Source organism: Diabrotica virgifera, chromosome 9 (assembly GCF_917563875.1).
Source record: "Diabrotica virgifera virgifera chromosome 9, PGI_DIABVI_V3a".
NCBI lineage: Eukaryota > Metazoa > Arthropoda > Insecta > Coleoptera > Chrysomelidae > Diabrotica > Diabrotica virgifera.
In genome coordinates, this window is record NC_065451.1 from 189,636,844 (window position 1) to 189,654,264 (window position 17,421).

Below are 17,421 nucleotides of genomic sequence, written 5' to 3' on the forward strand. Positions count from 1 at the left end.
TCTTTAACAACAAAATAATTGGATCACAGAATATATCCTGTTGTATTCTCTGCTTTGATCTTCCATAAATAATAAACAATAAATAACTTTTTATTAAGTTCACGTGTTAAACCAATTACACAGGTCTGCAAAAATTTTTTTTGAAAGTTGTTTGAAATTTGAAAACTGACTTTTATGTACTTTTCAGCGCTGATTTCAAAAATGTAAACCATTTTTGTCTATCACGCCAGGTTTTCTCACAAAGTAAAGAGTATATTTGGGTATAATAACAAAATGTAAGCAATTTGTCACCTCTTTCCAACGTTATGATTTAGTTTATTTATTAGTCATGTTCTAAACTACATTGCCAGTACACTTACATTTATCTTTAAGCTCATAAGTCCTTATAATAAAGCTTTCGCTTTCTGTCGAAGCTTCTTTTATTGCTTTTCCGGCTGTGGACTCGTTCAGGGTCATCTCTTTTCATCATCCAGCAGTAGTCTGCTATCATGCTCATGTTCCATCTTCTTTGGTATCTTCTTTCCATTTCTTTGATGTTGCGGTGAAATCTTTCGCTCTGCTCTTCACTGACATCACCAAGGTTTGCCAGGAAGGACTAAAGATGTGAGTGGAGAAAGTGAAGCTTAATGTTCATGTTACAGCCAAGCTTCTTAAAGTTGTCGTTGTCGATCATGACTGCGACGATTGTCTTGTAGTTTGAATCTTCTTTGTTACCAAAGAAAACAGTAACATCTAAATTAAAATGTGCCCAAGCCGTCTTTTCATTTTGTTCACAAAGTTGGAATCGCTCATTAGTTTTTTAATGTCCGGTCCGACAAAGATTTCTTCCTTTAGCTTTGCGGTAGATAAACCATGAAACTGTCCACACAGATATCTGAAACATTCCCCTTCTTTATTCAGTGCCTTGACTTGACAAATTGTTTAATCAGCCCCAACTTAATATGAAGTGGTGGAAGTAAGACCTTTTTGGGATCCACAAGGCTTTTCCTCTCAACATTTTTAACTCCTACCTGTAACTTTCTCTCAGGGGCCAAGCTTTTTTGTGTAGTGTTGCTTTCTGTCTCTACTGTCCCATTCACAGAGAAAGAAAGGGGACTTTATATAACCATTTTGTTGACTAAGCAGCATTGAAATCACTTTTAAATCACCACATAGTGTACATTTGTGGTCTGAATAGCAGTTTGCTTAAAACCAGTTCAATGTTCTCGTAACATTCTTTCAAGTGAACCCAGTGTCGAACTGGTATAGAAGCATACTTATGGCCATTATGTATAAGTACTGCTTGAAGGCTCCTTTTTGAAGAATCAATAAAATATCTCCACTTATTAGAAGCATATTCTAGATGAAATGTGCCGTAAGTCCAGGAACATCATTGCAAAATGCCAGGTCATCTTTTGGGAGAAAAAAGATACAAATTCCTTTTCCTTACATTGATACCAAAAGACGGATATATCAGGAGCCAACATAAGCTTCTTTTTTATTCTAGATCCTAAAACTTTCTGCCGATTCTTTAAAAAGGTCTAGATCTCTTACTAAATCGTTCAGTTCAAATTGTGAAAATTGAATGGAATCGGTTGTGCCAGGATCGTAGTATTGTACAAAATACTGCTGCTTTTTCATAATTAGTCTTTATTATATCATTTTGTGAAATAACTGTACTAGATAAAATGTTTTCACTATTTTTCCCGAAATCAGGGTTAAAAAGAGTATGAAAATCACTTATGGCTGGTTTCTCCTAATAACTCTTTATTATATCATTTTGTGAAATAACTGTACGTGATGGAATTTTTTCACTATTTTTCCCGGCATCAGCACTGAGAACAGTATGAAAATTACTTATTAAATTTTAAACAATTTTTTCGTCGCAAACCTGTGTATTTATCAAATACACTATCAATATTCCTGAAACCGTGTCAAATATTTGGTAGCCTTGTTTTGTCACTGTCTTGTCACTAGTGTCACCACATTCTGTTCGACTGAGTGCGTTGTATGACAAAGATAGCGAATGTTCGATTTGAAAAATATCACCACGGACATTGTGTTCGTTTTTTCGAATCCTGAAAAAAACTAATACTTAAATATTTTTGAAACATTTAAACGCAGAATGAAAGACTACCTTATTACCGAGGGCCGAAAGTCCCTTAGAATAAATAAAAAGTTTCTTTTGAATGAGATATTCGAAATTAAAAATCACACTAAATTTTCTCTTTTTTTTTCACCCCTGTAACTTATTAAAATAAACATAGAAGTTTTCAGCAACTTGCGGTCCTCGGTAATAACGTGTCATCTTTCATTCTTTTTTTTTAAGCTCCATTTAATTTACAATCTGTTATCACTCGTAACAATAAGTAAATTTTATGACAATTATTAGAAGAACAAATGACATGTAGGAATTCTCTCCAGTGAGAGGCTTCCTTTAACATATAATTAACAAACTAAGTTAATAATGTAGTGGTAAATGTTAATTAATTTTATTTAAATCTGTTTAATAAGTCTGTAGGCTTAAAACGCTTTAGTCGACGCACTTCATCGTTGTCATTAAACAGTTCGAGCACTAAGTGATTAGAATGAGCACTAGTTTTGTTTTTGTATTTTTCACTGTACTTTGTGACTTCAGTTTTTACGGATTGAACTTGTAGGTCTTTTTCTATTATGTTGTTCGAAACATACCACGGAGCATTGACTATAATTCGAAGAACTTTGTTCTGGAATCTTTGTAGGATTTCTAGGTTTGAATTGCTAGCAGAACCCCATAATTGAATTCCATACGTCCATATTGGCTTCAGTACGGCTTTAATTAAGAGCTTATTTGTGAGATTTAATTGTGATTTTCGGCCCATAAGCCAGTAAAGTTGTCTTAGTTTGAGACCCAATTGTTTTCGTTTTGTAAATATATGTGTTCTCCATGTTAATCTTCTGTCAAGATGTAAACCTAAATATTTGACTTCATTTCAAATGAAATCTTTCATTCTGAGTTTAAATTTTTCAGAAGTACGTATTAGTTTTCTCAGGATTCGAAAACATTAAATGCATTTAAAAAGCGTTGGAGCCGAAATTGCGCCTATCCCCTTAAACTGAATACATTCTGGTGATTATACATTTTTTAGGTTTCAAAGAGAAGTAGTAGAGAGTAGTAAAATATAGGACTTGTTATCCTTTCACCTTGTAATTCGAAGATATGACATATCTATTTTGGTATGTAGTTAATGTTTGTACTTTTTGACATTTTTCATTTGTCTGAGGTTTTCAATTCTGGCTTAAATCTTTAACAAGGCTTAATCATTTGTATTTTATGTTGTTTAAATTCGAAGTTGTAAGGGTTGACTTATTATTCTATAAATTCATTTACAAAACTAAAAAAGAATGTATCGATATTTATATATTTTTTGTTTTGAACACACCGCTATAAACACCATTGTACTCTTCTTCCATAAAAATCTACTATTTTACACTAAAATACACTACCTATAAGACTAAAACGGAGTTTACCCTGCTAGGGGTTGCAATTATTTTAATTTATTAGAAAGATTTATCTTTGTCTCTCTAGAAAAACGTAGAAATCAGGCATCAGTATTGTTTCTACATAGGTAAGTTAATAAACGGTGGCATAGACTGTGCAGTGTTACTAAATCAATTAGATTTTTTTGTTCCGAGGCTTGCATCAAGACAAAATGAGACGTTTCTGTGCAAAAGAGCTCAAACAAATCTAATGTTAAAAGCGCCGATTAATATGATGTGTGCTATGCAAACAAACTTTCATCTGTTTGTGACATTTTTTGTTGTAGTGTCTCGGAATTGAAAAACAAACGCAATACTTATTTGTAATTTCTAATCAGTTACCACATATAAGCATATAAATTTTCTGTTTTATTATATCTGTAATATTTACCTATATTTTATTCTTTTTCTTTTTGTTTTATTGTTCTACTTTAAGTTGCGCAACCTTAGATTTTAAGTTCTATTATTTGTATTAAGCATGCAGTGCTGTTATAACTTCTTATTCTTTGTATTCCTCTGTAAATGGGAAACTGTTGGGGAATAAAGGCTATCCAGATTTAGCCATACGGCTCACACTCCCTCTAAGGGGGAAATTGACTCATCCCAGATACCTACGGTATCAAAAGGATTGAGCTCTGGTGGGACTCTTTCCGTGTTATCGAGCCCTAGGTGACTTGGTATGCTGGAGTTTCTCCCAGAAATTTTCGTACGCATCTGGCCGTCGCGAGTAGTAGAGAGTAGTAAAAGATGGGAAATGGGAAACCCAAATGGGAAACTGTTGGGGAATAAAGGCTATTATTATTATTATTATTATTAAAACCAACATTCAACTAACTTGAACAACAGGAAATGAATATAATGGAGATGATTGATGGATTCGACCGTTACTTGATGGATTACGATGGACCGTTACGTGTATGGATTTACATACACGTATAACAGAACAGAATCAGTCCATCAATTTTCCAGATTTAAAAATTACCACACTGTAAAACAAGCATGAGTGCGTTTTACTCAAAACCTACCCATACTGACACAAATATACATAATTCATCATCCCGTCCTACACAACATAAATTAGCATCCTAGCATAGCCCAGTCGGGATAGCATTTGACCTTGCATTAGGAGCTGCCAGAAATTTTATTTTTCTAATCTTTAGGGAGGGTCAATATTAGTATAAATTTAAAATCTCGACTGAATTCCACCGTTGCGTTAGCCGCCATCTTGATTTTAAACGAGAACCGTTTTTGCTCAATATTTCCGCCATTTTCAATTTTTTGACAAAAAGTGTAGAAACTGATATTGTTGAAAATGCTATTTTCTATAATTTCATTTATTATAATTTTTTTCGTGCGGTCGATATTTTCCGAGTTATGAGGGGAAAATAGTGACAGTTGTAGCATAATTATTGAATTATCTCGTTTATTATTAGTTTTACAACAAATATTTACCTATACAAAAATGAAGAGAATTAAATTTTGTACAATTTTGATGCCGTTCGTTTTTTTGATAAAATCAATATTTAAGGTAGTACGTATATAGTACGTATGTGGTAAAGGTGCGAGCGTAAGACCTGATTGATTTTGTAGCAATTGTTTTTGTTCAATATCTCCGCCATTTTCAACTTTTCGACAAAAAGTGTAAGAACTGAAATTGTTGCAATTACGATTTACTACAATTTTTCGAGAGAAGCAGTGGCGGGTCTACAAGGGGGGAAATGGGAAAATTCCCCCCAACAGGGTCCAAAATTAAAAAAAAAATTGTTGGAACATCACGATATATTAGCTGACATAAAACTTAAAATATCGACAGACAAATTCAACCAATAAAACCCGCTAGTTAATAAAATTAAGTGAACTTAATGTATATAATGTTTTTGTGTCTTTTATATACTTAGTTTGGGTGATGTTTCATTGGAAGTTTTAAAAATTGTATAAAATATAATTCTCTTTATTTTTGTTTATGTACAATTATGTCGTAAAGTTAATAATAAATGAGACAATTCAATAATTATGCTTCCCCTCCGCTTCCATTATTTTCCCCCTTAACTCGGAGAATATTGATCGTATAAAAAAATTGTGAAAAAGAAATTGTAGGAAATTGCATTTCCAACAATTTTCTTTCCCACCATTTATGTCGAAAAGTTGAAAATGGCGGAGATAATAAGCAACAACAGTTCTCATTTAAAATCAATATGGCGGCTAATGCAACCACGGAATTCAGTCGAGATTTTAAATTTACACTACTATTGATTTCTCCTAAAGGATATAATTATAAAATTTGGAGCAGCTCGGATACAAAATTCAATTCAATAATTATGCTCCCCCCACCACTTTTTACTATTTTCCCATGTAACTCGGAAAATATCAACCGCATGAAAAAAATTGTTAAAAAGAAATTGTAGGAAATTATATTTTGAACAATTTTAGTTGAAAATGGCGTAGATATTGAACAAAAACAATTGCTATAAAATCAATCCCGTCTTACGCTCATGCCATTACCGCATACGTACTACCTTAAATATTAATTTTAGCAAAAAAATGAAAGAGATCAAAATTGTGTAGAATTTAATTCTCTTCATTTTTGTGCAGGTACATATTTGTTGTAGAGCTAATAATAAACGAGATAATTCAATAATTCAATAATTATGCTCCAACTGTCACTATTTTCCCCTCATAACTCGGAAAATATCGACCGCACGAAAAAAATTATAATAAATGAAATTATAGAAAATCGTATTTTCAACAATTTCAGTTTCTACACTTTTTGTCAAAAAATTGAAAATGGCGGAGATATTGAGTAAAAACGGTTCTCGTTTAAACTCAAGATGGCGGCTAACGCAACGGTGGAATTCAGTCGAGATTTTAAATTTATACTAATATTGACCCTCCCTAAAGATTAGAAAAATAAAATTTGGGGCAGCTCCTAATGCAAGGTTAGACCTGTTATTCGTCTAACCCGACTGGACTAGCATAGCATGTCAAAAATAACATCGAGATATAATTGAACACCATTAAGCAAATAGCAGTAATCAATGAAATTATCAAATACTCATATATATGAGTTAGCAAATACAAATATTTGGGCACTTTTATAAATGAAGACAACGATAGCTCAGCAGAAATCAAAATAAGAATAGAAAAAGCCAGATCCATATTCACTAAAATGAAGAGAGTGTTCTGTGGAAGAGATTTGAGCCTTGAAATGAAACTTCGCCTGATGAGATGTTACGTACTTTCTGTGCTGTTCTACGGAGTGGAGTCATGGACGCTGAAAAAGATTGATATAAAAAAATTAGAGGCATTTGAACTGTGGATGTATTGCAGAATCTTGAGAATATCATGGACGGAGAGAGTCACAAACGTCGAGGTCTTGAGAAGAATGAATAAAGAAAAGGAAGTCATATTTACGATCAAAAAACGAAAACTGCAATACTTGGGACACATTACAAGAGACGAAAGATACGAACTGCTTCGAATAATTATGCAGGGGAAGATAGCAGGAAAAAGATCCATAGGAAGAAGACGAAACTCCTGGCTAAAGAATCTACGGGAATGGTATAGCTGTAGCAACAACGAATTGTTTCGGTCAGCAGTTTCGAAAATACGTATAGCCCTGATGATCGCCAACCTTCGGAACGAAGATTGCACTTGAAGAAGAAGATTAAGAGTTGTAAGACTTTTAAGTATTTAGGGTAAGTGATAAACCGAGATGGCACTTGTATGAAAGCTATAGAAATGAAAATAGTACGGGGAAAACAAGCCACGAAAGCACTCCATGGAGTGATATGGAAGAACACTCTAACTACAGAAAACAAAAAAGGAATTTTCAGGGCATAGTGCTGAATATTACCCTACAAGAGCGGAAGAATGGCCAGTGACAACAATAATACGAAATAAAATACGAACAGTTGAATTGAAGTTTATGAGAAGGTGTCTACAAATTACAGGTAGGACAGAATAAGAACAGAGGAAATATGAAACGGAATAGAAGTAGAATGCTCAATTACAAAAAAGTTGTGGTAGTGAAAGTAGAGCCCTGAAATGGTACGGGCATGTACAAAGAATGCGGGAGCACAGGTGACCGAAAAAATTACTGGACTGGGACCCGCGGGGATAAAGACGGAGAGAAAGACCTGCTGTGAGATGGAAAACTCACATAGGAAATGCTATGATAGATAGAGACCTCAGAGATGGCAACTGGGAGAATGGAGTTCTATGGAAGACGAAAACGGCAAACTCATAATGGGAAAAAGCCAAGAAGAAGAAAGTAATTCAGAGAACTAGTACGGCTTAATATAAATAATAAATTGAATAAAATACTTTGTTCTTGGAAAGATAATCATTTTTATTAAAATTATAATTATTCGTAACAAACAATAATATTGAGTTATATTCGCGGTCGGAAGGACAGACAGCCTAGGTCAAATTTCGCACCTTTAGTACCATACTTGGATTATAAGCTTTCTGCTTTCATTTGACACCTCATTTGTCATTCTACCTGGTATAATGACGAAGGAGTTGAGTTCACGGAGAGACAGACATACGGACGGACGGACGGACAGACAGACGTGGATAATTCAACGTTTTCATATTTTTTCAAAATTGGTGAATAATTCGTACTCGATTTTATTCGTAAATGAAATGTATCTTTTCTTTTAATTTTTGGAGAAAACCTCATCCTTTTATTTATTATTTTTTATATTATTTAATTATACAAGAATGTATTGATTTATAGCATGTATCAATATCTTCATTCGATGTATCATATGATACAATATATCGATGTATAATTTTTTTTGCCATCCCTGTTGGGGCGTGATTTGGGAATTCCTAGAATGTTAAAGTCCTTACAAGTTCGCTAAATTTCTTTCTACTCGACTAAATTGGTTTAGTCTAGGCCGTACTAGTTTATCCTGAAGTGTGAGTCTTTATTATATCAGGATAAACTAGTTTAACCCAGGCCAAACTAGTTTGGCCTGAAGTGTGTGTATTTATATCAGGATAAACTAGTTTGGCCTAGGACAAACTAGTTTGGCATACGCGCGATAGGACAAACTAGTTTGGCCTAGGCCATATTAGTTTATCCTAACGCGCTTAGGACAAACTAGTTTGGCCTAGGACAAACGAGTTTGTCGTGAAATCGGGTTTGGCCGATAACATATACGTGGTGACTGTCCAAAAACTTGCATTGGTCAAACTGGCAGAACTTTTGACAAATGTATCATCATCATCAACCCGTACGCGTCCACTGCTGGACATAGGTCTCCCTCAGTTCTTTCCATTCATCTCTATTTTGTGCGGCTTGCATCCAGTTACCGACAACATGTTTCAAATCATCGGCCCATCTGGTTAGTGGGCGTCCTCTGCTCCGTAGTGCTTCTTCTCGCGGCCTCCACTCGACAATACGTTTTGTCCATCGGTTGTCTGGCAATCTGGCGACGTGTCCTGCCCAATTCCACTTAAGCGACGCGATTTTTTCGACAGCGTCTGTTGTTTTTGTTCTACGGCGTATTTCTTCGTTTGGGATTCGGTCTCTCAGGGAGACACCCAACATCTGGCGCTCCATAGCCCTCTGAGTTACGCGAATCTTGTTCACTACCTTTTTTGTTAGTGTTAATGTTTCGGCTCCATAAGTGAGTACAGGCAGCACACATTGGTCAAAGATTTTCCTTTTGAGGCATATGGGCAAGTCCGATTTAAATACATAGTTAAGTTTACCAAACGCTGCCCAGGCTAATCCTATGCGACGTGGGAGTTCGCACGTCTGGTTATCTCGTCCCAACCGAATTTCATGTCCTAAGTACTTATAAGATGCAGTCTGCTCAATATCCATTCCATCAACAACAATATTACGATTTAGCACAAGATTAGTCATTATTTGCGTCTTGTTGATATTAATCTTTAGTCCGACCTCTAAGGAAGCGTAATATAATTTGTTCAACATTATTATTGCATCATCCATACGATCGGCTATAAGGACAATGTCATCTGCGAATCTCAAATGACTGAGCTTCTCTCCATTTATATTGATACCATATTCGTTTAGATCTGCCTTCTTAAATGTGTGTTCTAAAAGGGTTGTGAACAGCTTTGGTGAGATGGTGTCTCCCTGCCGTACTCCTCGCTGTATACAGAATGTATTTGTTTGTTGTTCAGACAGTCTTACGCTAGCCGTTGCCGTTTGGTAGATATATTTGATCAAATACGACAAATGTATAGTAGAACATAAAAGGGCTATCATTAATATAAACACATATTCTACGTATGCAATTTACCTTCTAGATCAGGGGTGGGCGAAGTGAGGCCCGCGGGCCGCATGCGGCCCTTTAGATATTTTTTTGCGGCCCGCGGAAAAAAATTAAATCGAATTGAATGCAAAACATTACTAAATTAAGCTAATTAAATAAATGCTAACTTATTAATGTTTTGTATTTTGATAACGATTTCCGAAGTGGAAATCGAAACGTCAAATAAATTAAATTCAAACTTAAATTGTGGTTTATTCCCAAATGAAATAGTAAATTGCATAGGATGCCTCCAGGAAATAGCTTCTGAACAATATTAGTGAAAAAGAAATAGGTTTGTAGATAAAATAAAAACAAATAAATATGTATTTAGATATTTGAGGGAAATAGCGTGCTTAAATAAGTGCAAATTTTATTTAGGGCAGGGAGTGACGGGTTTGGTTTAAAAATTTTGAAATTTTCGATTCTTTTTATTATTTTAGGTAAATGAATGTACATAACTTCAATAACATAAAAGTACACATAATTGGGTACCTAAATGAAAACAATGACCAAGGTGGAGAACTTAAAACACGCATTTACAAGAAAAGCATTTATAAAACTGAAACAAATGTTTGTTAATCGAGACCTTCCTCTGGAGCTGAGGATAAGAGCCTTAAGATGCTACGTGTTCTTGACTTTGTTGTATGGAATGGAAAGCTGGACACTAAAAGTACACAATATAAAGAAGTTGGAAGCATTTGAGATGCGGTGCTATAGAAGGATCTTGAAAATACCATGAATACAACGAGTAACAAATGCAGAAGTGTTAAGAAGGCTACAAAAGGATAGCGAGGTGATAAAGAACATCAAAACAAGAAAGCTGCAATATTTGGGCCATACTACCAGAGGTGCTAAATATGAGATATTGAGGTTCCGAATGCAGGGTAAAAGATCCATAGATAGAAGAAGAATTTCCGGGCTGAGAAAGTTAAGATAGGGTGGTATAGTTGCAGCTCAGCAGATCTTTTCAGAGAAGCCGCCAAGAAGAAGACATGACTTCAAGAATACTTTATGAAAATAGGAGTTTGACCGGAGTAAAATTACCAGAAATACAGCATCTTTAATATCCATATCTTCGACCAACTTTGCAGCAGCTTGAGCGTAGTAAGAAACGTTCAACAGCTGTTCCCTCCTCTTTTGTAAATTACTCCGCCATTCAAAAACATATTTCGATGTGCATCACGATTTGACAAACAAAAAAGAAATTGAAAATAAAAGTTGTCAAAACTTTAAACGCGTTGTTGTCAAAACTGCCTTTTTCAAGGCGGTGAATAACTCAAAAACTACTTGACAGATCCACCGAAAATTTATCATAGATTTTCTTTAGAAATTTCGTGAGGTAACGTTGTCGGGATATTTTTTGTTTTATGCTTATTTTTTGTTTACCAATAATGAACATGTTGATTTTCACCCTTTCTTACAAACAATTTTGTTATTTTGACTTCTGAGTGATGTCAAAAACTCAAAAATAGTTCAAACTAAAAAAAACTCGACAGCGTTACCTCAAGAAACTCATATGCTAATAAAATATTTTAAAATTGTTTGTTTCGTTTGCAATGATCAAATGAAGAGTTCTGATATCTACTGCAAAATCCATTTTTTGAGATGTCTGTAAAAATTTTCCACCGGTGACTTATTTTTCAATATTTGGTCTTGAAATTTTTTTTGAATATTCTTTAAAAGTAGTGCAAGAGTGGACTAACTGATTTTAACATTACATATTATGATTGTTTTAGTAGTTTTATGTTGACCATGTATCATTATTGGTCAACATACAATTACTGAAACAATCGGATTTTGATAGCTTCTGATCATTTTCTTTGATTATGTAAAGTAATGTTAAAATCAGTTAGGCCACTCTTGCACTAAGCGCCTCTTTTAATTGTACTGAATATGTTTATTTAAATTAATAATAAAATGAAAAAGAAAATAATCGTTTTCGTTTTGATTCAATTCGAGTCTCTTGCCATCCTCTGACACAGTGTTTCTGGGTCTCTACCCTTTATCAAAGAGGCTATTGCAAGTAGACTGAATTGAATCAACTCAAGACGAAGAAGAACTGCATCTATTAAAATATCTGCAGTATATTGTGGTTAGACTGTGCTCTAACGGGGAATGACGAAATAAATAAAATAAAATAATAATAAAATAATTATACCATAGTTTACAAAAATCACAAAAATGTGTTTGAAATGTTGATTTCAACCCCCCCCCCCTCCAAATTGGTAAAAAATTCGAACATGTTAAGGTAATAAATATTGCGGCCCTCGGTAATAGACCACAAACATTTGTGGCCCTTACTAAAATAAGTTTGCCCACCCCTGTTCTAGATCATAATCATTCTTTTAATGAATAGTCTATCTCAGTGGTTTTCAATGTTTTTGAGCCATGTACCACCAAAATTCTTATAATCATTTTTGGTACCACCTAACTGAAGTGTCTACGGAGGTAGATAATCTAATTAACAGAGTCAGGCAAATATGCAATAGTGCATATGCATTTGCATATTTTGGTAGTTTCTTTTGAATTTTGCATATACTGGTATATTTAAAAATAAAGTGCATATAGTAGGTTTTCAAAGCGAATTTATTTGTTTATTCATGGTTCAAATACCTTCGTACCTAATATTTCTGTGTGGATCAAGGCATCCAGAATTGGTCATTGATATGGGAATAGCTATTTGTATAACAAGGGAGGAAAGTGCTACTTTTCCTCCCGAGAATGAAGTTTACTGCCCGACGCGTAGCGGAGGGCAGTAATCATTCAAGGGAGGAAAAGGCACTTTACTCCCATGTTATACATATGGTTTTTCCACCTTCCTCAAATAACAAGTCATTTTTTCATTTTTACTTAATTTATTTATATAACTAACCAACAAAATTTATTAGAACTAAAACTAACAAGTACGTACAATATAACTGTCAACTGTCAAATATAAGTCAAATTAATAATGTAAACATTGTTAAATCAAAATAACAATTTACTGTTTTTTACCATTCTTCAAAATACAGAGTGTTTTATAAATAAACGTTAAAATGTATAGAAACTTACGTAATAGAAAATAGATATTGTACAGGGCGTCAATAAGTAACATTTTATGAATGAAATACCATGACGTCACTTTTACTTTTCCTCCCTAGGGAGGAAAAATATTTTCCTCCCTAGGGAGGAAAAGTACAACTTTGCTCCCTACAATCAGGTCCGGAAAAGTATACTTTCGGTAGAGGTAGGTGGAAAAATTATTATGCTCAGCATGCAGTAAGTAAATACAAAGTAAACCTAAATATTTTAAATTGCATGAAAATAATCAGAAAACCAAAAAATATACATTTTTAATTTAAAATTCTTTAAATAACCCCCGATCTAAAAATTATTTAGTTTACTGTAGGGATTTTTTGCAGATTCCCTGCGAAAAAAAATTCCAGATAGTCCAGCATTGCAAAACTGCTTTACACACAGTTAAAAAAAATAAATTAGAATCGGGAGAGAAAAAGCAAGATTCAATATCTAGGTGCTTAAAATCAACTAATCGGAAATCAAGTGAGCAAGAGACATTTTACCATGATTTGTTCGAAGCATTGTTAAGCTTTATTCGAAGCATTGTTAAGCTAAAATATATCTTTGTCCAAATTATCAAAAGAAAATTTGAGAATATTTCTTGGAAAATATTGCAAATGGAATATTTCAAGTGAAAGAAGCTTAAGAAGAAACGAGGTCGATTCTGTAGATATATTCTGCGGTACTGAGTAACATAAAATTAGAGACAATAGGAGACAATTATTTTTATGTATGTATGGATGAAACAATTGATTCTTCTGGACGTTACATCGCACATTTATTAATCGGATCTCTTAAAAATGGGCAAGCTTGTAAATCGCATGTAATTTCTTCCAAGAAGTTGAATAAAACCAACGCACTAGTTAACAGTTTTAAGGTTTTTGCAAGATAGTTTAGCAATTTTTTTTCTTCCTTTAGCTGTTCCCAACGAAAATTTTTTATTTTTCTTTCAGATGCTGCACCTTACATGGTTAAAGTAGGAAGCAATTTGAAAATTTTTATCCTCGTTTAGTACATACAACTTGCCTAGCACATGGTTTAAATAGGGTCGCAGAAGAAATTAGAAATAAATTTCCTCTTGTTAATAATTTTATTTCATATATGAACAAAATATTTCTTAAGGCACCTATAAGGTATCAGTTGTATAAAGAACATTTGCCGAATGTTCGTCTTCCACTAAAACCTATTGTTACTGGATGAGAACTTGATTAGAGGCTGCAATGTTTTATGCAGAAATTTTTGCTGAATTAAAGCCAGTAGATTCTTCCGAACCACTTATACGTTTCAAAGAATGGGTGAAAAATAAAATAGTACCACAGCAACTTTCATACTTAAAATATTATGTACATACAATACATGCATTTTTGACACAAATAATACATGCATATACATGCATATTTGACATAAATAAATGCATATAATTGCATATTTGATACAAATAATATGCATATATATGCGCATATATCTTCCTTTTCAGCCTGCATATTTGCCTGACTTTGCTAATTAACTACAAATATGCTGAATTTTGGCTGTGGTTTTGCGTTTTGTGTACCTACCACCGCTCCTAATGAAATGTACCACCAGTGGTACATGTACCACAGATTGAGAACCCCTGGTCTATCTTTTTTAGAGACTTTAAAGTGCAGACGCATAGTAAAATACATCACTTGAGAAAGGCGCTCTGCCGAAACAGCAGTGATGGTATTAATACATTTGGAAAAGACAGTAAGACTTGTTTGTACACACTTCTAAGTAGGTCAAACCGGCAAACGAGTGTATGTTCTCAAAAAAATTGATAGTGTGTAAAAAATGTTTTATTATCAGCTGATAAATTGTTTGTAGTGTATGTTCTCAAAAAAATTGATAGTGTGTAATAAATGTTTTATTACAATTGATAGTGTGTAATAAATGTTTTATTATCAGCTGGTAATAAAACATTTTTTACATACTATCAATTTTTTTGAGAACACACACTCGTTTGCCGGTTTGACCTATTAATACATTTTGTTAAAGTATTGAAAACAAAAGATTTTATTGTTTTATTTTTTAGATAATGGAAATATATTAATAAAAATTTTGACATAATGGGGTCATTTATACAGTGGGACACCTAGAATTTTCCTGTGGGGGTTGGCTTGGGCACCGAAATTTTTTTGTATTGTTTGTGAAAGATAAGTTACATTTTCCTACTATTCTTTATATATTTTTATATGCCCTGGGGGCTGTTTAACCCCCCAACACCCCCTTGGGTGCGCCTCTGCATTTATAACAAACTTTGAAACAAGAATCAAAGAAGATACTGACTAATCTTAATATTAGCAATAATCACATTGATAAAAAAAATGAATTATATGATGACGATGACGTTAAAATAAAAGCTATAAATTAGCGTTATTATACTCACTTTAGTTTCTTCCTCTTATCAGGCGACATCGCTGAGAAGGGTCGATTGGAGTATATAGATCTGAGTGCACCAAGTCTGGGTCTCACTAGGTATCCCGTGGTAGGTCGCGGTTTTTTGCCCCCTCCGGTGTTACTGCCGTTGTACATCTTTCGCTAAAGCAAGTGCCGCCACTAGTGGAGGCGGCGCGAGATCTGGCCCCCCTTTTATCAACTTCCCTAATCAATTTGTGGGCAGAGAGCGGATGGGGTTGTTTGGGTGGAGACGGTACGGGACACGAGAATTATACCGGGCGGTCTGATAGGTCGAATCAAGGCTTGATATATTTATGTACAGTATGCGGCAAAGTAAACAGTACTGAAATGAATATTGAAATGTATATGATTATTTATATATCTAGTATACATCATATAGCATTGCAAACATTATTCGCGACGACACACGTTTCCGATAAAACAGATGTTAAAGATGTCCTCTGGCCAGTGGCCAGAGTCCAAAATTAAAGAAAAAAAATTGTTCAAACATAAAAATATATTAGCTATGATGAAATTGAAACCACAGAAAGACAAAGTCAACCCAATAAACACTCTAGTTAGGAAAAGTAAGGTAATTTATTGCCTATAAGTTATTATTTATGTGAATGATGAAAGGGTTGCCAATGCGAGTACATTATACAATTGGATATGGTAATTGAGTCAATATCCAGATTTAGCCATACGGCTCACACTCCCTCTAAGGGGAAAATTGACTCATCCCAGATACCTACAGTATCAAAAGGATTGAGCTCTGGTGGGACTCTTTCCGTGTTTTCGAGCCCTAGGTGACTTGGTATGCTGGAGTTTCTCCCAGAAATTTTCGTACGCATCTGGCCGTCGCAAGTAGTACAGCTTTCTGCATGGTCTTATAAAGGTGTTCATTTAGACCCAGCTTTTTTATGCTTTCGAGGAGGGTCTTCGGAATGACTCCAGTAGTAGAGATAATAATTGGTATCGTCTGGGTACTTTGCATTCTCCATTGCCTTCGTATTTGAATTTCCAGATCTCTGTACTTGGCGATCTTTTCAGTAAATTTACTACGTAGATTATTGTTGTTAGGTATCGCCACATCAATTAGTGTTGTCTGTCTTGTTAATTTATTAACTAGTACGAGATCTGGTCTATTATGTGCCACTGTTTGGTCTGTGAGCACAGTGCGGTCCCAGTATAGCTTGTAGTTGCCATCCTCAAGCATACTCTCAGGGACGTATTGATAATACGGGAGATGATCCGTTTGGAGAAGTCCCAGCTTGATAGCTATCTCTTGATGGAGTATTTTTCCCACTGCGTCATGCCGTTCCTTGTATTCAGTTGCAGCAAATGCCTGGCAGCCCCCTGTAAGATGTTGGATGGTTTCTTGGGCTTGACATCCATATCGGCATCTGTCGTTTTGAACCTGAGGGTCTTTGATGATATATTTCAGGTAATTTCTGGTTGGTATAACCTGATCCTGAATGGCCAGTAATGAACCCTCCGTTTCAGGGAACATCTTTCCTGATGTCAACCAATAGTTCGACGCTGTATTGTCGACATAGTCTTGGCTGACCTCATTGGGATGTCGCCCGTGCAGAGGTTTACCCATCCAGGTGCGCAGTTTTTCGTCTTTAGTGAGGTGGTTTATGCGCATTTCTGGTTCCCTCAGTTTCATTGGTGTTGTGTCATCTACTGCGCAAATAGCTTGATGTAGAGTAGATGTCTCAGCTTGCATCTGAAAATAAGTTCTTAAATTAGCAATTTGTTTATCTAATTGCTCACCTATATCCATAAGTCCTCTTCCTCCTAGATTCCGTGGTAATGTCGTTCTTTCTACTGCACTTTTAGGATGGTGTTTTTGTGCTTTTGTGAGGTGTGTTCGTACTTTTCGCTGAAGATTTTCTATATCTGTTTTTGTCCACTTAACAATACCAAATGAATAGCTAAGTGCGGAACAAGCGTAGGTGTTTAGTGCCTTAAACAAATTTTTACTGTTAAGCTGTGAACGAAGCAGCTATTTTATTCTTCGTATACACTCAGTAGTTATTTCAGTTTTCATTTGCTTATGGTCAATTTTCTGCGCCTGCTTTACTCCAAGATATTTGTATATGTCGTTTTCACCCATGGCCTCGATGTTCTGGCCATTTTGCATATCGAATCCACCGGG

At 34.7% G+C, this 17,421-nt stretch overlaps 1 protein-coding gene across 1 annotated transcript in view; it reads right to left on the minus strand.

The window, feature by feature from the left end:
- The window catches only part of LOC114329005 (serologically defined colon cancer antigen 8 homolog), a 77,724-nt gene extending 62,238 nt beyond the window's left edge, over positions 1–15,486 (minus strand). The window contains exon 1 of the mRNA XM_028278016.2: positions 15,250–15,486. Within this exon, the coding sequence (XP_028133817.2) occupies positions 15,250–15,395 (146 nt within the window). The 5' untranslated portion in view covers positions 15,396–15,486. The remainder of the gene's footprint in view (positions 1–15,249) is intronic.
- Between the last annotated feature and the right edge of the window lie 1,935 nt (positions 15,487–17,421).